Below are 23,515 nucleotides of genomic sequence, written 5' to 3'. Positions count from 1 at the left end.
CAGGACGAGGCTCTAACTCCCTAATTGATGGGATGAAATGGTTAGGAACTATTCCAAAATTCTAATGAAAACCAATTTTTGATAAGTCGACAAGCATAAGCTTTCCGCAAGTCATTTCCATTTCAACACAATTCCACGAAAACAATCATACAATTGTATTTATTTGATTCATAAATTAATATTTCGTCAAACACTCAAGGCCTTGGAGCCCAAAAAGAGGGTAGAAGAGACGAAGCTAGCAAAGGGTTATTATTATTATTATTACTAAGAAATACTAGTTTCAGTATCACGTGAGACACGTGTGCATGCTTTCAATACTTATGCGTTAGTACGACGGCTATGGGTTTGCTGACCATGGACCTCCACATCAGAAAGCTCAATGAATGGTTCCACCTCCAAATGAACATGGCCCTCTTTTAATTTTAATTGTGCGCCAAAACAAATAGATGACCAGATCATAACAATTTATAAAGCTACGAGAGGGATAACCTTTTTTGGGCAAATTACACCAACCTCCATAGAGTTTTGTCCAAAATACCCTAATCACCCAAAATTAATACCAACCTCCCCTAAACCAGTGACCAAAGGTAGACTGCCAAATAATTTTTTTACTTTGACGTTTTTACCCCTGTTACCATTGAATGTAGAGTTTAATTCAGGGCACAATTCTCAGCATGCCTCTGGTGTTGTTCTGCAATAACCATGGGAGAAAAACATGTCGTGGGCATTTAACACATGAACTCCTTTTGAGGATTGGAACCTACACACCAACAGGCTGAACAAAGGCAATTATTAACAACAAAATTATAGTATGAACAGCATAAAGAATATGCTGGAAAGGAAAAGGATGGCCACTCAATTATCCAGAGAATGTGTTTTCCGTGTATTAACGGATGTCACACATCTGCGAATCATAGGCAGTGTGTGTTGGAAGTAGCCAAGTAAAGAAGCCAAGGTTAGTTTTTCCCTTCAACCTCTGGGATGAGTATTCCACCAACATATTCCAGAGTTCTCCAACAGTCCATTCATGCAACAGAATCCACCGACTCACCTGCTCATTTCAAATGGAAGAAAACCATGCCTATGAGATGAACAAATTTAACCAAAACTATGTACATATGTTTGTTTCAAGGTTGCCCCCTGAATGTCAAGTTCAACTATTTCTAATCTTTCTTGAATAAAAAAACATAAGATATGGGAAGTATAATAGGCAATCATTAAAAAGGCCAGATTGAAAATTGTAATTTAAATTGAAAACTTTCTCAAACAAGTTGGGAAGCTAAAATCTTGAGACTAAAAGGGAGGATGTGGTAATAACTGTTTTTGTTTTTCGGGTGGGAGGGGGTGTGTGTGTGGGAGAGACCGGGGGGGGGGGGGGGGGGTGGGGGGGTGGTGGGGGTGTGGAATCATTGTTCAGGTAATATGTTGAAAGTTAGCATCTAATTTGCATATTCATAAATAAATGATAAATTATACAATTATGCTGAAAAAGTAACTTCTAGTTCAAAAATCAAACAGATCCATTTCTTCATTCTTTGGCTATACAAGCGATTTTGATTTGCATAACAAGAATGTTGCTTAACAAGCACCAACCAGGAACAGGAATATCTATTGAGAAGGATCCAGAGTGGCAGCACAAGAAAAGCACCTGATCTAAGGTCTGCAATGCTGCCTCACCAAATGTGAAATATGAAATGAAAGGCCTTAATGCCTGAAACACAACAATAAATCTACATTAAATGGATATAAGACACAACAGATTACTGTCAAGAAGTAGAGTACAAAGTTTCCACCAAAATCATAGATCTTAAGAAATGATTCTTCCCACAAGTAAATAAGATGCAAGAAAATTTTGAGAACGTAATTCTTATGTTACACTTAGTTGGCATAATGGAATACCTGTTGTATAAAAATATAACAGTTCATGGGGAAAAGTCAGCGCTATTCTAGCATAAATAAAACTATCTCCCTTGAGACCATTCCAAAGCAATTCCATGTTGGTTGGAACACCAACTTCTTTTGCATTGTTATTTGCTCTCGAATTAAGAAGGAAGGGGGGGGGGGGGGGTGTTGTTGTTTGGTAAATTATAATACTCCTACGGAATAGTTATTCTATAAACCATATGTAATGTTAATTTGTAATGGCTTGAGGGACATTGGTAAATATTTCAAAGTTCTCAATTGCCAGACTCCCATCATTAGGTGCTCAAATTTTCTAAAAAACTAAATTAGGCCTTTCGGTTATTTTTCCAATGTTTTAAAAGGCGAAGGCATAAGGCAGTTGTAGCGTCGGCCTTTCTGAGAAGTTTGTTTTTAGGTAAAAATATGAAATAAATTACAAATATTTTTAAAAATAAAGAAATATGAAAAAAAATCATAAATATAATGTAACAAAAAAATAATAGGAGTTGCAAACTATTTGTTGGCCATTCAAAAATTGCTATCTTGAATTCCTTAAGCAAATCACGGCAAGAGATAGTTATAATTCAACAATGTTCAAATTAGTTATAATTTAAGAGATAGTTATAATTCAACAATGTTCAAATTAGTTATAATTTAACAATGTCCAAATTATTTTCAAGATCTACGATTCAAGAGATAGTTATAATTTAACAATGTTCAAATTATTTTCAAGATCTAAGATGCAACTCTATATTATTTTGGAATGGTTGAGGTTCAAGAGTTCTATAAATAAACTCATGTTATGACATTCCCTTCATATAAACATGGAATTACATTTTTGAAGCCAAATCTAACTTGAGAATCTCCCACCCAAAATGTGTAATTCTCGACAAAAAAGCTGCAAACAGCGTGCTTTTTATTCAACTGCGTAAGCCTCAGCATGTAATGCATTAGCCTTTTCCACATTTGGTATTTTAGATTGAGCCTCAAGGCGTTTTAGGCATGCCTTGCCTTGAGGTGAGCCTCGATTGAGCCTTAACATTGTTTTTTTTCTATAAGAGTATCCATTAAAAATTTTGAAGGGTTTGGGTTTGTATTTACGATGATGTAAAGGTAAACCTCAACAGAACAAATAAAGAAAAACTACATTTTAATAAAGAGTTCCAGTCTCTGACAACATTTGAGACCAGCAACATCTAAAACAGATGCTATAAACCCCCAAAAAATCCAAATATTGAATCCTATCCCAAATAAATCCCACTGATAATCTCTTTCCTGTAAATATTCTAGCATATTTCTTTCCAGCCAAATCCCCACAGTACAGCACCAGGAGCACATCTCCACAGCCTTTTTTCGCATCCTTTCCCTTCCCAAAACAAGAAAAAAATAAAAAAATAGTCAACATATCTTCCACTGAATTTGGACAGATCCCTAATTCTCCAAACACTTCAAAAAGAGAGTTACACAAGTTCCAAGCAAAAGAACAGTGAATAAATAAGCATGGCACATCCTTCAGGCCATTACCACATATAAAACACATATCCACTGGCAAAGCATTAGAAGATCCACTCTGCAGAAGATTATTGGTGTTGACTCTATTAAGGACCACTAGCCAAAGCAGCCAAACAGAAGTCCTTATCTTAGAAGGAACTTTAGCCTCCCAAACACCCATCGCATTAATCTTAGTAAGATGAAAAAAGAGGGAATTTGAAGAAGCCTCCCCCAAAGAATCCAAAGATCAGCCTGTACCATCTCACCTACTAAAGAAGTGCTAAATCTCCAGTAAAATGAGTAAAGAAGACAGCCCCTCCACCCCTATATCATTCAAATCTCTTCCAAAGTAAAAATCCCAAGGAAAGAAATCCCTCTCAAGAATAAGAAAAGAGAAAATCACAGGTGATATAGCGAAGAAAATGAAGAAGATGATGCTCTCCCCCCATCCATTTTCCTAAACCTCTCCCTAATTGAAATTTTATTAAAGGAAAGGATAAAAATGAGAAATGAGCCCCCAAGTTGGAGACCCTCATGAGAGTTTCTAACACCCCAATTAGCATCCCGCCCACTATTTTTGTGAACAATATTTATTCTTTATTATTATGCAATGTTTTAAAAGGCTCATCGAGGCATGTCTTGAAGCTCAATCTATAATACCAAATCCCAAAAAAGCTAATACATTACACACTAATGCTTACGCATTTGTACAAAAGGCACGCCTTTTGCGCCATTTTGGTTGTGGCTTATGCATTTTGGGTCTATGATTCTCAAGTTAGATATGGCTCAAAATTTTTACCCTATGTTTATATAGCAGAAATGTCATAATATGAGTTTATTTCTAAAACCCTTTAACCTCAACCTTTCAAAATAATTGAATTTATATCTTAGGTCTTAAATATAGTTTGAACTTTATAATTGTTAAGAGGTTATTTATGTCTTTTAGCATTATTATTATTAAGTGTGTTAGTATGTTAATTAGTGAGAGTTAGTAAGGGTAATATTGTCATTAGAATGTATTTAATTTATATTATAAACAGAGGGAGAGACCTATTGTCATTACAATGTATTTAATTTATATATTATAAACATAGGGAGAGACCTATCCTCAAGTTAGGTTATTCATTTTAATCAAAATCTAAACATGGTATCAAAGCGTGATCCAACTTATACTTAGCCGTCGCCGGAAAACACATCCCCATTGCTGCCTTTCTTAGATCCACCTCCACCCTTCATTATTTCAAAAAACCAGCCATATAGCTAAAAACAGAACCCTCTGAAGCTTGTCCCCACAAAACCCCAACACCAGAAAAAGCCCCACGCACCGACGCGTGAGAGAGTTTCTGGCCACCTTTTTTTTTTTTTTTTTTTGCCCCCACCCCTTTGCCACATTCTTATTCCTTCTTTAGACAATATTATCAAGCTATTAGGCATGTTTTTTGCTAAAAAATCTAACCTTTTCAACCATGCACTCACAGTAATCTGTTCATTTCCATCCGGTGTTTGTAAAGGCTTCTTCGTGAGTTTCTTGGAGCAGTGGCTGTGTTCGTAAGTCGTGAGGTTATGGCAGTGCTACATCAGTAGGTGAGTCGTTCATCTCGTGAGGTTTGGTTGTTTTTCTTGTTTGACACTGGTGAAGCTGCAAGTTTGAGAATGTTGGGATGAAGTCTATGAATCCCAAAAATATATTTCCTACATCCCTATCACAGATAACGACTCAAAAGTTGGATGGAAAGAATTATGTTCAATGGTCTAAAGTTGTTCGATTTTATTTAGTAGGATTAGGAAAATCTAACCACTTGCTCCAATTTGATCCTTCTGATAAAAAAAGAAAAGAAATGTGAATTCAAAAAGATGCCTTGATTGTTTCCCTCTTGTGGAATTTGATGGAACCAAAGATTGCACGAATGTGTATGCATCTAGATACGTGCAAGGAGATTTGGGATTATGCCAAGTTTCTATACTCTAGTAACCTTACACATATGTATGATTTATCCTAGGAGTACTTTCAATTACTTCAAGGAGATAGGAGCATTGTAGATTATATTGGAGAGACAAAGTGTATTCATGAGGATCTTAACATCGTGCAACGCAAAGGGAGCATATGACAGTCCTTCAAGTTCTAGCGGGCTTGAGACCCGAGTTTAAGGCGGTCTAGTCCCAGATACTTCATAGTGCCAAATTGCCATCATTTGTCAATGTTTGTTCTCATGTCCTCCATGCTTCCTTTAACACACATTCTCCTGCTCTTGCACCTAGCTCTGAGAGGACAGCCTTTGCTACCCAATGTGATTCTATTTCTCTACCAAACAACCACAAAAGTTATTGCGGTGGTTCGAGTGGTCATGGTCGTAGAGATAGACGAGGTAGAGGCACTCCTTGCAAGTGCACTCATTGTGGATGAGTAATCATACTATTGAGCAGTGTTGGGATCTCCATGGTAGTCCTTCATGTGTTGCCAATGCAGCCACCGCTGACTTCACACCTTTGAGGGCAGCCAATACAGCCACCACCGACTTCACACCTTTGGGTTCGAATGCGGAGCAACATACTATATCCATGACAAAGGAAAAGTATTCCAAATTCCAACAATATCAAGCGTCACAACAAGCTTCTCTTCCCATTGCATCTCTTGCCCAAACAGGTAATCCCACAATATATGCCCGTCATCCAATACTTCACGTCCTAGTCCTTGGGTCATAGACTCTGTTGACTGATCATATCACAAGTATACCTAACTTCTTCTCCACTCTTCTATATCCTACAAATTTACCTCGTGTTACTCTTGTTGATGGTACATCCACTGCAGTCAGGGGAATTAGGACTATAAATCCCACTTCTTCTATTTCTCTTCCCTCGGATTTGTACATTCCCAAATTTCCTTTCAATTATGTTTGTTAGCAAGATTACTAAATCCATGAATTGTTCAATGACATTCTTCCCTAATTCTGTGGTTATTCCGGATTTGAGAATGAGGAAGATGATTAGCGGAGGGAGTGAAGCTAGTAGACTTTATCACTTTAAGCTACTATCTCCTTCTATCACTTGCATTGCTGCTGCTACTCCTCTCCAAATTCATTGGCATCTTCATCATCCTTCACTAAAAAAGTCAAAACATCTTATTCCTAATTTGAGTTATGTGTAGTCTTGATTGTGAGTCTTGTCAGTTTAGAAAGCACCATCATGTCCTTTTCGCTTCCTGAGTCAATAAACGAGTTGCAAGCCCTTCATGTTAGTTCATTTTGATGTTTAGGGTCCTAGTAGAATTGTGTCCAAGTTGGATTTCGAGTACTTTGTAATCTTTGTGGATGATTATTCAAGAATGACTTGGCTATATTTAATAAAAGATCGTTCGGAGTTATTTCATGTATTTGGGCCTTCTGTTCTAAAATAAAACTCAATTTGGTTTGGCAATTTGAATACCACGAAGTGATAATGTTAAAGAGTATTTCAGTACACAATTCACCACTTATATGACTCGGTCAGGTATTGGCCATCAATCTTCTTGTGCCCACACTACTCAACAAAATGGGGTTAAAGAGAGGAAAAATAAACAAATCCTTGAAATCGCTCGCACCTTACTGTATCAAATGCATGTACCTAAAGTGTTTTGGAGTGATGTTGTACTTACTGCTTGCTATCCGATCAACAAGATGCCATCATCTGTTCTTAGTGGTAAAAATTCCATACTCCATTCTCTTTCTTAATTCACGTTTATTTTCTCTCCCACCTCGTATATTCAGGTGTGTGTCCTTTGTTCATCAACTAACTCTTGGGGTGGATAAGTTGGATCCTTGTGCTATAAAATGTGTCTTTCTAGGCTACTCATATACTCAAAAAGGGATATCATTGTTATAGTCCTATGCTGCATCGCTTCTTTGTTTCTGTGATGTTACCTTCTTTGAGTCTATACCTTACTACACCCAGTCTCTAAGGGCTTCTAAGCTCAATGAGTCTCTTCCTTTTCCTAATCTTCCAAATTATACTTTGTTGTCCTTGCCCAAGCAACCATCCAAGTCTCTATGTAGCTCGAGTCCTCATTGTCTTGATTATCCTAATTTGCAGGTGTATTCACGACAGCAGCTCTAAGGAAGAGAGTCACCTCTAGCTTCTACTACCACACCTTTGGTTTCCTCATCTGATGAATATATTTTCCATGATGTTGATCCTCCTATTGCTGTTCGGAAAGGTAAACGCACATGTACTCAACATCCCATTTCCAACTATGTTTGTTAAAACTTCTTATCACCCTCCTATTATTGTTTTGTAACTGCTCTATCATATACTACCTTTCCTAAATCTATTTCAAAAGCTTTAACCTACTCTGGGCGGAGTAATGCTATGGTCGAAGAGATGAATGCTTTATAGGGCAATGACACTTGAGACTCGGTATCTCTTCCTTCTGACAAGTCTGTAGTTGGTTGTCGCTGGGCTTACACTGTGAGAGTCAACCCTAATGGTTCTATGGCTCGTCTAAAGGCTCATCCGATTTCCAAACTTACATCAGTAGGTCTGTTCATATCCTTGGCTACTACTTGTCGCTAGCCTTTGCATAAGCTATATGTGAAGAATTCCTTCTTGCATGGTGAGCTTGAAGAGGTCTATATGGAGCAACCACTTGGGTTTGTTGCTCAAGGAGATTCAAGCTTAGTGTGTCGGATCAAGAAGGCATTATATGGTATAAAATAGTCTCCTAGAGCATGGTTTGGTCATTTTAGTGTTATAGTACTTGACTTTGGTCTTCGACAATGTGTTTTGGATCATTCTATATTTTATTGTCATACTTCATTGGACACGATCCTTCTTGCTGTTTATGTCGATGATATTGTTATTAGTTATTACAGGTGATGATGATAAAGGTATTTAGAGTCTTAAACTTTTTCTACAAGCTAAGTTTCAAACCAAAAATTTGGGACCGTTGAAATACTTCTTAAATATTGTAGTATCAAGATCTCATATCGGAACTGTTGTGTCACAAAGGAAGTATGTTCTTGATTTGTTAGATGAAACTAGCTTATTGGGATCTAAATTGGTTGATACAACCATGAATCCTTCCAGCAAGTTAATGTTGGATATGGGTGATTTGCTACCTAATCTTGGACAATACCGGACACTTGTTGGAAAGTTGAATTATCTCACAGTTACTCGGCCGAATATATCTTTTGCAACAAGTATTGTGAGTTAATTTCTAGATCATCTGAGGACAAAAAATTGGGACATAGTAATTCGCATCTTGAGATATCTCAAAGGTGCACCTAGGAGAGGTTTTTATATTGTGATCAAGGTCACACTTTTATCCATGGATATACAGATGTAGATTGGGCGGGATCGCCTTCTCATCGAAGATCCACCACCGGGTACTGTATCTTGGTTGGTGGTAGTTTGGTTTCTTGGAAAAGTAAGAAACAAATTGTGGTGGCAAGGTCAAGTGCTGAATCAGAACATAAAGCTATGACTCACACTACTTGTGAAATTGTCTCGTTGAAAAATATGTTGCAAGAATTGGGTTTTTCACATTCTCAACCTATGAAGCTGATGTGTGATAATCAAGTTGCTCTCCATATTGCCTCCAACCAAGTATTTCATGAGCGGACGAAGCTCATTGAAGTTGATTGCCACTTTGTTTGGAAGAAACTTGTGTAGAAGATATTACTATAGCTTAAGTGAAGTTTAATATGCAACTTGTTGATTTGTTTACCAAAGCTTTTGGGGGGGGGGGGGGGGGGTGTGCTCATGTTAAATTTATTTGTAACAAGCTAAGAGCATATGACATTTATGCTCCAACTTGAGGGGGAGTGTTAGAGGTTATTTATGTCTTCTAGTATTATTATTATTATTAAGTGTGTTAGTATGTTAATTAGTGAGAGTTAGTAAGGGAATTATTGTCATTAAAATGTATGTAATTTGTATTATAAATATAGGGAGAGATAAATCTTCAAGTTAGGTCATTCATTTAAATCAAAATCTCAACAATAATATCATATGTTATGACTATCTCATATCATGATTTACATAATGAATTCAAGCTAGCAATTTTTGAATGGCCAACAAGTAGTTTGCAAATTATATTTGATTTTTTTTTTTTACATTATACTTGTGAGTTTCTTAATTTTATTTTATTTTAAAATATATGTAATTTATTTATATATTTTTATCTAAAAAAAAAATTCTCAAAACCTAGCCTCTTAAGATTAAAATGCTTTGCCTCACAACTTTACCTTTTGAAACATTGTTACTATGTGCCAAAAAGAACTCACTTCCATAGGAAGCCTCCATAATCATTTAGCCAAGAGGGAGGTGTTTTTGGAGACCAAACTAAAAAGAGACAACTCTACCACTTTAGGCCTATAGACCACCTCACAACTAACCAAATAATCTCTCCTCCCCGCACAACTGACCAAAGAAAATCCTTCATAAATTCATAATCCTCTCTAATTTATGAGTTACACCTCCTAAGGTCCTAAAAAGGGATTAAAATTACTACAGGCTGGTAAAGGCTTAGTCTAATAAGAGTGACTATCACCTACAAAAAACAAAGCTACTTTCCACCCATCCAACCACTTAGCCACCTTAAGCACCACAAGATCCCAAAAGGCTAACGAACAAGGCTTGCGACCTAAAGGAACTCCTAAATAGACCAAACCCCCTACAAAACCCCATGCCCAATTAGGGAAGCCAGCTCCAAAACCCTCTCAGGACTAACATTAATGGGCAACACCAGTCTTCTCCAAAATAATTCTAAGTCCAAAGACTTGAAAATTTGCAATACAGTGAGAATGTTAACAAAATAGGCCACATGGTCATCTAAAAAGATAATGGTGTCTTCTGCAAAATGTAGATGAGACACAACAACCTCCTCCATTCTACTTAACAAATTCAACACAAGGACAAATGGGAGGATAATGGATCCCCTTGTCTAACTCCCCTCCCCGAGAAGAAGAAATCAATATCTAGGCTACCCATTACTAATTACTAAAAAATAAGCATCAGACAAACAGCCCTTAATCCAACTGCCCATTTAACACCAAAGCCCTTCCTCCTAAGACCCCTATCCAAGAAATCTCGACTAACTTTATCATAAGCCTTCTTAAAGTCAAAATACCACTCTTCATCCAATAACAAATATCCTCTACTACCTCATTAGCAACTAGGATATCATCCATAAACTTACTTCCTCCAACAAAAGCACTTTGAGCAAGAGAAATAGTATCACTAAGATTAGAACCCAGCTTATTAGCAAGCACCTTAGCTACGGTCTTATACACACTAGAAACTAAACTAATAGGCAAAAAATCTAAAACCTTAATCGACCCTTAAGCACTGGAGAGGTAAAGATGGAATTCACAATCTTCCCAATTAACCATTAAGGTGAAACTCATAAAAGACCTTCATTAAATCCCCCTCACCACACCCCAACACTCTTGGAGAGAGAGAGAGAGAGAGAGAGAACTATATTAAACCCATTTGGCCTATGAATCACCCTCTCAAGACTAAAGAATATTGTCATTCCTTAAAAAGCCTCTAGAACCAAGACATTTGAAGATGTAGGACTCCACTCCAACCCCACAATCATAATTCTTTATAAATCTTCCTTAGTGAACAAATGTCTGGAAAAAATGAGTAACCTCTTTTGCTATCATACTCTCCACTCTCACTATTTGCCCTTAAAACAACAGCATTTCTGTTATATAACTATGCCTTATTTGCCTATTAGCCACCATATGGAAGAATTTGGAATTGCAATCCCTTCCTAACCCATTTAAATTTAGCTTTTTGCCTCCAACTCCTTACTTCGTTAAGAAGAACATTCTCTAGCTCATTCTTCAATCTCATTATCCTCACTCTCTCCTCGTCAAAAAGAAATTCCTTAGTCTCTTTCCTATCCAACACAATTAGCTCACTCAAAGGGCTCCTTTTAAAACCCTTACATCCCCAAACACCTCTAAATTCCACTTTTTTAAGTCCCTTAACCTTTTAAGCTTCTTCATAAATCTAAAACCTTCCTAACCAACAACATCGTAACTACATCAACAATACTTTGAACAAATGACGAAAACCATGATGGCCATAGACGTTCTCAAACAAAAATGAAGATGGGGCCCATCTAACCTTTCTAGACACCAACCAAGCAGGAATGTGATCAGAAACCTGTATAGCTAGAACATCTTGAGGGAGATAGCAAATTCATCATCCCAATTTCCAATAAAAAGAAAACGATATAAACTGTAGCTACTACTTTATCACCAAGTTTAAATGCAGATTCTTGGATGTGTATGGAAGGTAATGTTGCATACAATCAATGGGATGTAGTGGAGGTTTCCAAGAAAGTAGAACCGGGCATCAATATGAGATCAAGTGTCAAGTGGCAAGATGATTACGTAGGGATGATGATGGGTTTAGAGAGAGAGAAACATTGGGTTAAAGAGAGTGATGTAGGACAACAATTGAAATCATAAATAGAGAGAGAATTGAGAGAATTATGGGGAGAGATGAAGAGAAAGAAAAAAAGTGCTAAAGGACAACACAGAGAATAGAAGAAGAAATTAAAGGCAGCAAAGAGAGTTATGGAAGACAGATAAAGAGGGAAAGACTGAATAAAGAAGGGTAGATGTTAGCCCTGACAGCTACACTATCTTGGTTTATATGTTTTGATGATATTAACCTATTTTTCGTTCCTAGTATTTTCCATCCTTACAGATCTTATCTAGTATAGGTACAAAGTGTCGGATACACGGAGGTACCAAATCAGAAGCAAAGACCGGACCGAGTAGACATCATATAGGAAAGATCGGAAGGACGTTGACTCGGAAGCACCAAAGCACATCCTGAAGTTTTTATTGTGTATAAATTAATTCTAATAAGGGTTGTGTGAGTGAGTGTGTATTGTAACTCATGCAGTGTGTGTCTTGCATGATTTATGAGTAAGAGTTTAGCCATTGCATAAGCATAGTAGGACATATGAGCATATAGGATCTGCACAAAAGTAACAAACTCACAATTCATAGTTTTCTAAGTTAAAATAAGAGTTTGTCAAATGAATCCTAAAACTCAAATATGTTTTCAAAGGGACAAGTTTTTAACATCCTAGTTTTAAGAACATTTTTATACTTAGTCCCGATTGTGTTAAAACAAGTTTTATGTCCTAAAGGTTCAAAGAAAGTCAAGTATATTTATAAAAGGACATACTAAGCATATAAGATATCAAAATGGGTTTTCAAAAGTGTTTTATTAATTAAGATATGTTATATTCAAAAGGAAACTCTTTTGGACAAGTTTCAATCTTCATTAGACTTAATATATTTCATATACTTTTGTCCAAGAATGTTTTGAGTCATTAAAACGCTTTCTGATAAGGAAAAACAAAACAATCGTCACTACCATAGTGCAGCATTGAGTCCTGAACACCTTTCGGTATTTTGGGCATAACTTTTGCTAGAAAAGTCCAAATGGGACGATCTTAGTGTCCCTGGAAAGCTAAGACAAAATGCCACAACTTTCATGTTGATGACTTTAATTCAGGGACCTCGTTGACAAACACAAGGGATTCATTGACGAGTTGCAGTATATGATTAGTCGACGAGTGCAGGGGCCTAGTCGACGAGTCCAACGGGCAGAATGACGCTAATGGGCGGAAAACGGCTAGTTTACCAAATAAAATATCTTTTCTTCCGCCCAACGGCTAGTTAACGGCTCCTAAAGCTCATGGGCTATAAATACAAGCTATTAGACTTGTATTAACATGGTTTTGAAGGCTTTTGATCATTCTTAGTGAAAAATATCTTTTTACACCAAAACCTAAGCACCTAGCACTTTGCATCATTGTTCTTCATTCACAAGTGCTCATTCTCTCTTGCTCTTTAATTGTGTTTGATTCATTACTTTGAGAGATAGTGTGAGGTTTGCTTTGTATTTAATATTTGCTCATTAGAGGAGCATCATATTATATTTCCATCATCTTCTTGTAAGGTTCTTTGTGGACCATTTGGTGAAGGTTCTTTGTGAACCGAAGAGGCTCTTGGTGAGCGGGTAGGGATTTGTTCCTGAGTTGTAAGGCTTCTTCGCCGGTGAAGGAGATCGTATAGTGGAATCCTTGAATTGGTCTCAAGGCGTGGATGTAGGCTTGGTGCCGAACCACGTAAAAATACCGGTGTTGATTTTCTCTCCCTATACTCTTTATTATTTGTCTTGTGTATGATTTAAATTTCATATATTGCTTGCATCTTGCCAAGTGTTTTATTTTGTAGAGAAAGTTTGTAATTCCGCAAAAGAGTTCATTCACCCCCCCCCCCTCTGGACTATATACTCACGGGCTGGGACAACTAACAGCAGAACATATCAAAACAATGATAGGTGAAGCCATGGAGGTAGAACAAAAAGGAGAGGGAAGGTTGTATGAGAGAAGGGGGGGTTGAAATCTATCCAAAGAACCCCAATAAAAGAAGAAATTACACAACACAAAGGAAAATCTAACACAAACACAATTTCCTAAATGTATGCCTAAAATAAGCATGCCAAATGGGCAGCTTAAAAGATGTAGGCGGTCCTCCAACATACTCTCCTTCGTCAAAATTGCTTCCCCAAACTCATTTCTCAATTAAACACACTTAGCGTCATTCTCTTTCAAAAGCCCTTCCTCTTTTTTTTTTCTTTCTATCCAACACGCTCACCTCACTCAAATGCTAACCATTTTCAAACTAATTTCCTCAAACACTTCCAAATCCTGCTTCTTTAGAACCTTTTTACCACCCTAGGCTCCCTCATACACCCAAATCCCTCCCTACCTACTACTACAACACAGTCACCCCAAGTCCTAACTAAAGATTGAAAAGAATGACGATCCATCCATGTGACCTCCAACCAAAATGGAATAAGGCCTCACTCACCCTCCCTAGATTCCAACCAAATAGGGAAATGATCACAATGTATCATCAATTTGTTTTTAAAATATAAAAATTCTATAATAAATATCTATACATTTTACTCAAGATTATTCACCAGCAAACACATGCAACACATTTTACATATTTTCTAGTATGTGAAATAAAACTCATAAGAATAAACATATAATTGTAAATCGAGAGGTAGCCACCATTTTTTATTGGTTCTAAGAAATCTGCATATAACATATATTAAGAGGGAAAATGTGAAATGAATTTTGACAAAACATGTGATATAAAAAGAAGATAAATGTGTATATAAGTACACAGTGCACACTCAGGTACATGTGCATATGGCATACATGCTACTCCCACATGCTTATGTTTTCAATAAATTTGAAAAAAAAAAAAGAAGAACACCCATTATTCATTTTGATGTGGAGTCCCTAGCGCATGACACAAGATACAGATGAACAAAATAAAATGCCAAAAATAAAAGGAGGAAAAAAAATTACCTGTGACGCAGCAAGCCACTGAATTATTGATTTTAGTTCAGGATCTCCTCCAAAAGCACCACAGCCCCAATTCCCTGTCACAATGCCAATATCATCTTGACAGACTAAATACCGACTATCCTTCTCAGGATTTCTTATTCGCTGAGATCCAGAAATTCCTTCCTTTGTTTCCATAGAAGATGATAGAGCCTAATGAAACACAGAATAGGACAAAAATGGTAGTCAGACAAGATCAAGAAGCAGCCAAACCAACACTGCAAATGCAGTACACAGAAAATAATAATTGTCATGCTAAAACCAACAAGATATTATTCTAGGAAAAACGAACATCGTGGAAGTAATCAAAGTAAAACGGAACTCCAACCAGGAGATAATCTGTGGAAATGCAATTTGGGCCTCCAAGATCTTGATCAACCTGAGTACTGCAACATCCATCATTTTCAAATAGTTTTTGACGTCGATGAAATTTAGATAGATCAGAAAAACCACAGAAGGCCTTATTTATCTCCCTGCGGAATCCAACAAGTTAAAGCAAATGACTCCAATATAGAAATTAACAATAAATAATTGACATAATTAAAAAGAAAAGGGGAAAAAAGATAAAGAATGAATGAAAGAAAAGACATTAAGGATAAGTTGCTACAATGGAAAAATTGCATGCAAATAATCTCCAATCAAGACCGGGAAATAAACCAGCCAATTTGAACGTCTGGAAAAATGATCCCAATGCTAGCAAGCACATCACTTGGCAGTTAGTATCTCCATCTTCTTTAACCAACAATCATTTCTCACTCCATTTCTAGAGTTGATAGTCTAGTTGACTTTTTACCCCCTTTGCCCTAGTAGATATGAAAGGTAGTAGTCATTGGTGGGTCTTTTCTTTTTCCTTCTTTTGGAGACGATTTATATACTGCTTTGGTTCCCCCACCCCAAGAGGATTGCAGATGGTGACTTCAATGTAGTTAGGTTCCCTGGAGAAAAAAAGGGGGTGGGAGGGTTGCTTCCAGCATGCGGCAGGTTCATTAGAAATTATGGCTCAAGGAATCTCCATCTGGGTAATGTGCTTTCCTCTATGGGTGGTGCAAGACTATTGTGCTTGACAGTACTATTCTAAAGATCAAAGTGTCTTTCGAGGGCGTAGACAAAATGTGGATGCTATTCAAGGTTGTTATAATTGGGATCCTACATAGGATCGTTGGGAGGGTCTGCAAGAACGGATCATAGAATCGGATTGTGGATCGTACGATTCTATTGTAATATAAGTTTAAATTTATATATTTGGAATTTTATGACAACTCCGAATAAAATAATCCTAAAAAATTGGAAGTAAGTTCAAGAAATTAAAATAAATTTTAGGAATGTAGCTAGCTAGTGCTAACAAGTTTCTCCTTCAACAATTTTGACCCTAAAAGAAATCTAAATGGTCTGAACTGCAAAGTGCTTTGCAAAAAAGGAAGAAGAAATTGCTAATCTTAATTGCAAAAAAGGAAGAAGAAGAAGAACAAGAAGAAGAGGAAGAAAAGAAGAAGAAAAAAAACTTTATGTTAAAGGAATAACTTTTTGTTAGTCGCAATAAAAAGAAGAGGAAAAAGAAAGGTATATGCTTTCTTTTTTGGGAACAAAGATAGGCATCTAGCTTGTTGATAATAAGTGAAAAAATGAGGAAGAAAGTTGTAGAGAATGAGAATGAATCAATTGTATATTCAATTTTGTATTCTTTACATACTCGGGTGCCTATTTAACATGCACACAGAGAATAAAATATGGAAAAAAAGACGAGAACACAACTTGCAGTTGAGATGTGTAGTTTAGCTTCGGTGGGGGATCTCAAATTATAGCCTCTAGCTTGTGGCAACATCTCATGGTAGGTGGGGGTGGTTCACCCACCATGGTAGATGGTGGTGGCTCAACCACCATGGTAGGTGGCCGTCATTCACCAACCGTGGCCATCGTTCACACTTCTGCCCGTCATTCACCAACCGTGGCCTTCATTCACACTTTACATACTCGGGTCCCTATTTAACATGTACACAGAGAATAAAATATGGAAAAACAGAAGAGGACACAACTTGCAGTTGAGATGTGTAGTTTAGCTTCGGTGGGGATCTCAATTTATAGCCTCTAGCTTGTGGCAAGATCTCATGGTAGGTGGTGGTGGCTCACCCACCATGGTAGGTGGTGGTGGCTCACCTACCATGGTAGGTTGCCGTCATTCACCAACCGTAGCCATTGTTCACACTGCTGGCCGTCATTCACCAATCGTGGCCGTCGTTCACACTGTAGGGATTTCCACACTCCCCCTCAAGTTGGATCATAGATGTTGATCATATCCAACTTGCCAATGAAATCCTCAAAGAGTTGCCGAGGTAGTCCCTTGGTGAATGTGTCTGCAATTTGCTCCTTAGTAGGGATATATGTCATGCAAATAGTTCCTTCTTCCACCTTTTCTTTAATGAAGGGTCTGTCAACTTCCATATGCTTGAATCTGTCATGCTGGACAGGGCTAAGAGAGATACTGATAGCTGCCTTATTATCACAGTACAGGTTGATAGGTAACTCTAACTCAGCATGTAGTTCTTCCAATAGCCTCCGCAGCCATAATCCTTCACATATTCCCTGAGCAACAACTCTAAATTCTGCCTCTACACTACTCCTTGCTAAAACATTTTGTTTCTTGCTTCTCCAAGTGACCATATTTCCCCATACAAAGGTGCAATATCCAGTCGTGGATCTTCTATCCTCTGTAGAGCCAGCCCAATCAGCATCAGTGAATATTGCCACTTCCTTTTGTTCACTTCGCTTGAACAATAAGCATTTCCCTGGAGATCCCTTTAGATATCTTAGGATCCTGAAGGCTGCTTCCTTCAACAAGACTTTGCGCCTTGCCTCTTCATGCCTCACTTCAGCAAACACTTCTCGAGTGGATGGTAGGTCTGCAGTTGAGAATCCTTCCTCGTACATCATCTAAATCTCGATTAACTCAAAAACTCTCTCCTTTTCCAATCTCTTCTTGAATAGCACATTGTCCTCAGCACAACGCCATTCTTCTTCGTTACTTAAATCCAATTCTTGCCATAGTGCCAACATCTCCATGTAATAGTCTGTCACCTCCCTCTCGCCTTGTTTCATCTGCCATAGGCATGTCTTAAGTTCAAAGACTTGGGAAGCATTCTCCTCGACAGAGGAGGTTTCTCAGACTGCATGCCACACCTCTTTTACTAGCTTCATGGAGCCATGAAGTAATCAAGGAATTCTCCGATCTCCATTGTTGGAGTGCCACAACATTCATTGAATCAGGTTTCTTTGATTCGCCGATAAGATACCCGAGCTTTCCTCTACCGTCGACTGTGAGTTTCACGAACTGGGCCCATTCTCAGAAATTCTTTCCGTTGATTTTTTCCTGCCAATAATTGGATAGAAGAACCATATAGTCCATTCGAACTAATGATGGCATTGGTTCCACTCGTTTGAGTCTCTGAGGCTGTCGACTCTCAACTGTTGATGGAGTTGGCCCCTATAGTTAGCTTGGTTTAGGAAAAAACCAGCTCTGATACCATGTAGAGAATGAGAATGAATCAACTGTATATCCTTTACATACTCGGGTCCCTATTTAACATGTACACAGATAATAAAATATGGAAAAACAGAAGATGACACAACTTGCTATTGAGATGTGTAGTTTAGCTTCAGTGGGGGGTCTCAATTTATAGCCTCTGGCTTGTGGCAAGATCTCATGGTAGGTGGCGGTGGCTCACCCACCATGGTAGGTGGCCGTCATTCACCAACCGTGGCCGTCGTTCACACTGTAGGGATTTTTACAAAAGTAAAAAAGTAATACAAAGATAACACATAACCGCTTGTTATTTTGCCCTAATTTTGATGCATTTGAGCCATCAAAATTGTTTAATGCAAAAGTAAAGTGTTTGGACCAATTAAAATATATATTGGACCATTTCCTTTAAAATCCTAAATAGGAAAATCCATATTCCATTGCACGAGTAAAATTGGTAGGATTGCAAGTAGGATCGCAATTTTAAGATCCTAACAATCCAAATAGGATACTACTTCATTAAGATGCTTCTTAAGATCCAAATTGGTTAGGCAAGTCACGATCATAGGATTGGACAAACTAGATTAAGATTTGGATAACCATGATTCTATTTTGGTTCCAAATAAGGTAGTGGAGGATGTCCGAAGGAGAAAGAGGAAGGGAATTATTTTTAACTTGGACTCCAAAAAGAAGCTTATGATAAGGTTAGTTGGAATTTCTTGGATAAGATTTAGAAAGGGTTTTTAGGAGAGGTGGCAATCTTGGATGAGGGATTTCTTGTCCAATATTTTCTTTTCTATCATAGAACAGTGAACCTAAATCTTGATTTGATGCATTGACAAGCATGAGACAGGGGGATCTGCTCTCCCTAATTATACTTGTGTTAGTGGTTGATGTTTTGAATAGAATGATCGACTAGGGGTGCTGTATAAGGGGGTGGTGAAATGATTGCAAGTGGGAAGAAATAGGATGGTTGTGTCCCACCTTTAGTTTGCCTATGATACTATGTTCTTTTATGTGATCATAGCTCTTCTCTTTCAAATATGCTAAGTCTCCCTTCATATTTTTTAGCAGGTCTCGAGGCTTAAAATTAAGTTAGGCAAGTGCATGGTATTATTTCTATTAATTTGAGAATCAGTAGATCTAGGGAGTTAGCCTCATTTGTGAGTTGTGATATTTTGGATTGGCCCTCATCTTATTTAGGGGTCCCTTTCATGGGCAATCATAGATCGATGGGCTTTTGGGACCAAGTGGTGGAGAAGGTATCTAAATGTTTAGATGGGTAGAAAGGCGAGTTATTTTCATCAAGGGGTCGCATTACTCTTATTCAGGCTTGTCTTGCTAGTATCCATTTGAATTACTTGTATATTTTTAGGATTATGGTATCTATAGCTAGTAAGCTAGGGATCATTTGGTTAGTAAGGAAGTGATGCATAGGCCTAAAATGAAGGGAGATAGGATTTTGGGAAGTTGGTGTCTTAAAACACTGCCCTTTTGGCTTAATGGCTTTAACAGTTCACCTAAGAGAATTCCTCTCTTTGGCAGAGTCATTAAAAGTAAGTTTGGATTGCATGTGATTGGTTGGGATACTAATTTGGGATCTAGATGCTCTTCGGAAAGTCCTTTGAGGTCCTCCTCTCAACTTTACACCCTTTTCATTCCCCATACTAAATTTGTTCTGGGTAAGTGTTTCATTCTAAATTTGTTCTAGGTAAGTGTTCTTGAATTCATTTTTGGGAAGATATCTAGTTTAGTAACACTGCATTGTCCTTTTTTTTTTTTTCCTCCTCTTGTCACTTGAAGCATAATGCTGTCATTTCTTTTTTGGTTTCTCATGGTCCTACGCCTTAGGGACTTCCACTTTCACATAACTCTTCATGATAGGGAGGTGGAGGAAATTTCTTCTTGGTTGATGATGTTGGAAAATTGTTCTCTCTCCTTCAAAGCAAATAGTCATTATTGGTCTTCAATTCTTCATGAGTTTATTCTGGTAAATCTATTTTAGATCTTTTGCTAATTTCCCCTTTCCGCTCCATAAAATAATTTGGAAGGTCAAATGTTAAAAGACTTTTATTTTATTGGTTGCGCTTATTAGAGTTAATGCCAACAATATGTTGTAGAGTAGGAGACCTTCAAAGACAATTTCTCCATATGCGTGCTTTTTATGTTTCATAGTTTAAAAACAGTTTCTAATCTGTTTTTTGCACAATGATTTTGCTTGGAAGACGTGGAATAAGCTTTTTGGTTTATTGAGCGAAAGTTGTATTTGCCCACACACAGTAGAGAATTTGTGGGTCATCCCTTTTTTCGTTCTGGTAGTAGCAAGGATGTTGCAGCATTATGGAGATGTGCATTTTTTCAGCCTCACGGGATTTATGGTTGGAAAAATTATGCACATATGTTCATTGGGAAGAAGTTGAATATTCCTTTGTTATGAGATAAGATCCATTACTATGCATCGCCCCAAAGTGCTGGGGATGGTTGCTTGAAATGAGTAAGATTCTCTGATATCCAACGGGATTGGCTATCTTCATTGTTTTCATTGATATTTCTTCCTTTGTTTTTTCTACTTGTTTTTTCAGTTTTGGTAAGGAAGATTTCTTTCTCCTTTTTGTACCATACATCCTTCTCTAATGAAATCATCTTATTTGTTATTGTTAAAGCTTGATATACATTGCTGGCCCACAACCTAACAGCTTAAGCATTTAGGTAAAGTGGTAATCAAACACGGTATCAAAGCTGGTTACCAGGCGATCCTGGGTCCTAGTCTCGCATTTATTGTGTGGTATTTCAAAAAATTAATATATTTCCTATAACGGGTGTTCTCTAGCATGTGTTTATCTCTTCACCATGTTGTCATACTGCACATGTAGGGGAGTGTTAAAGCTTGATGTACATTGTTGGCCCACAACCTAACAGCTTAAGCTTTTAGCTAAAGTGGTAATCTAACAGTTATCCAACCTGAGGGAAAAAAAAAGAACAAACAAACAAACAAAATAAAACAAAACAATGATTTCTAAATCAGCTATTATCATTTAATAAGACCAACAGTTTATGCCATGCCAGTAAAGAAGGATTGGTTTTATACAGTCAAAGAGTCCTATTATACTTTCCAACACCATGATAGTTACATTTGAATAGCAACAGTTCAAAAATAAAATATTCTCCATTTAATACAACCAACAGTCTGTACAGTGACAGTAAAGCAGGATTGGTTTTGCAATGTCCATTGTCCTATTAGAATTTCCAACGCCATGATAGTTAATAAAATACTTCTCCATTAAAGAGACTAAATGAGCAGATGCAACTGTGTGGCTGCTCATCTAGGCATGGTTAAAACTCAGTCAAGATCAATTAATCCTAATGTTCAGTTGTCTCAACTAGCCCTCATAAAGCTTGGATCAAGCATATTTAGCTGAGCTCAAACTCTTTCAATGACCTTGAACTTCTCATTAACCACACTACTCTCTGTTTTTTTCGTAAAGGCAAAAGAAAGCTTCATTAATAGGTAAAGAATTTACAAGAGGGAGAATAAGACATCTCCCGAGAACGATCTGGGACAAACAAGAAATAAACAACTAAGAATAACAAAAGAGAAAAGATCAACCAGCTAGCATATTAATGAAGAAATGGGCAACCAGAAAATATGCCACACTTCCATAATGTTTCCCTACCCTTCCTTCTTCCAAAGCCTGAGAAAGAAATGGACTAACAAGTCTTCCACCAAAGAAGGGCATACCCAGTTCTCTCGCATAATACCAAAAAACTTATTCCAAACAGAAGTCTCACCCCACACTGGCACCTTCAGTAGTAGAAACTTCATCCTCCACAATTCAACTAACTACAATAATGCTGCCCACAGTGCCTTTGAAGATTGAACAGCAAAAATACCCTAAAAATCCCAAAGAAATGTGCCCAAAAAGAAGCAAGAAAGTTAGCTCTATCCACAATAACAATGGAGAATTTATATGAGCCTTGAAAATTCTAGTGCTCCTCTTGAGCAAGGGTCCAAAATAGCATAGCACACACTATAGTAGTCCATATGGCCCTCCCTAGGGTTTCCTCAGAACCTTGAAATGTCACTAGTTGTGAAGTCGCTCACGCTTCACCAAAACAAGAGAAAACAGCATCCAAAGTTGCCTCGCTACCCGGCAATAAAGGAAAGTTCACTGGACTTGTGGCACACCATACAAATATCTAGGCTAAGGGCCATACAATCTGCTTGCTTGTAAAAAATCATTCATACTAGTCCTGTTAAGAGTCAAGGTCCAGATGAAAGCCAGGATCTTAAGAGAAACCTTAGCCTTTCAAATGACACGAGACAAAGGAAAAGAACTGGGAGCTAAAAGCTTCAGAAAATGAGCAAAGAAAGATTATTAAAAAAGGAACCTGAAGAATCTCCAAGCCAAACCTGAAAATCTCCCTTTGATTAGGGAACAAAAGAATCCAACACATTCAATGACAAAGCAAGCTCGTCAAGTTCTCTCTCATTAAGACTTAAAGAAGTCGAAATCCCAAGAAAGAAAACCCTACTCTTAAGAGAGAAAAATTGTAATTGGTGCATTGTGATTTGTGAATAGTTGAAATCAAAACAGGCACCAACAGCTCCAAGGAAACCTCTCCCACCCATATGTCCTCCCAAAACCGAATCCTATTATCATTATCCATTTTGAACCGTGAGAGAGGAAAGAACAAACAAGCAAGCTTGGGAAACTAACTTCCTTGGACTCTCATGCGAAACATTGCCCCTAAATCTAGCATCACACTTGTTCCATTGAACTCCATACTTCTAATAATCTGGTGCTGTAGGGAATTAACCTCTAAGGGAAACCCCCATAACCATTTTCCAATTAAAGAGATGTTTTTAGATACCACATTACCAACCCCAAAGCCCCCACAGATGTCGGTCTGTTGACCACAGCCCAACTAACAAGATGATCCCTTTTATGCTACCAAGTACCAGGCCAAAGGAAGTCTTTCTTAAGCCTCCCCAAAACTCCTGCCACAATAACACCAGAAAGGGCTAAAAAAATGTGAATGTTAGAAGGGAAGCACTAATATGGGAGGGTAATACAACCTCCTAACAATGCATAAGCCCACTTCCACCCTTCCAATCTCCTTCCCACTCTCTCAATCACTAGGTCCCAAAATGCAGCAGACATGGGGTTAGCCCCTATGGA

General features: G+C 37.6%; 1 protein-coding gene across 5 annotated transcripts in view; it reads right to left on the bottom strand.

Moving 5' to 3' along the window:
- Positions 1-447: 447 nt before the first annotated feature.
- LOC131150391 (poly(ADP-ribose) glycohydrolase 1) overlaps positions 448-23,515 on the bottom strand; it is a 66,022-nt gene continuing 42,954 nt past the window's right edge. For 3 of the 5 annotated variants that reach the window (XM_058101085.1, XM_058101084.1, XM_058101086.1), the window contains exons 9-12: positions 15,114-15,294; positions 14,786-14,974; positions 1,649-1,711; positions 448-1,051 (exon numbers count right to left, since the gene is read on the bottom strand). In XM_058101085.1, the coding sequence (XP_057957068.1) occupies positions 887-1,051; positions 1,649-1,711; positions 14,786-14,974; positions 15,114-15,294 (598 nt within the window). In that variant the 3' untranslated portion in view covers positions 448-886. Of the gene's footprint in view, positions 1,052-1,423; positions 1,712-14,785; positions 14,975-15,113; positions 15,295-23,515 lie in introns of those variants that run through there. The other 2 variants (XM_058101087.1, XM_058101089.1) reach the window with 2 other exon arrangements.

The sequence above is a fragment of the Malania oleifera genome, chromosome 3 (assembly GCF_029873635.1).
Source record: "Malania oleifera isolate guangnan ecotype guangnan chromosome 3, ASM2987363v1, whole genome shotgun sequence".
Classification (NCBI taxonomy): domain Eukaryota; kingdom Viridiplantae; phylum Streptophyta; class Magnoliopsida; order Santalales; family Ximeniaceae; genus Malania; species Malania oleifera.
This window is presented reverse-complemented; position numbering and strand designations above follow the sequence as displayed.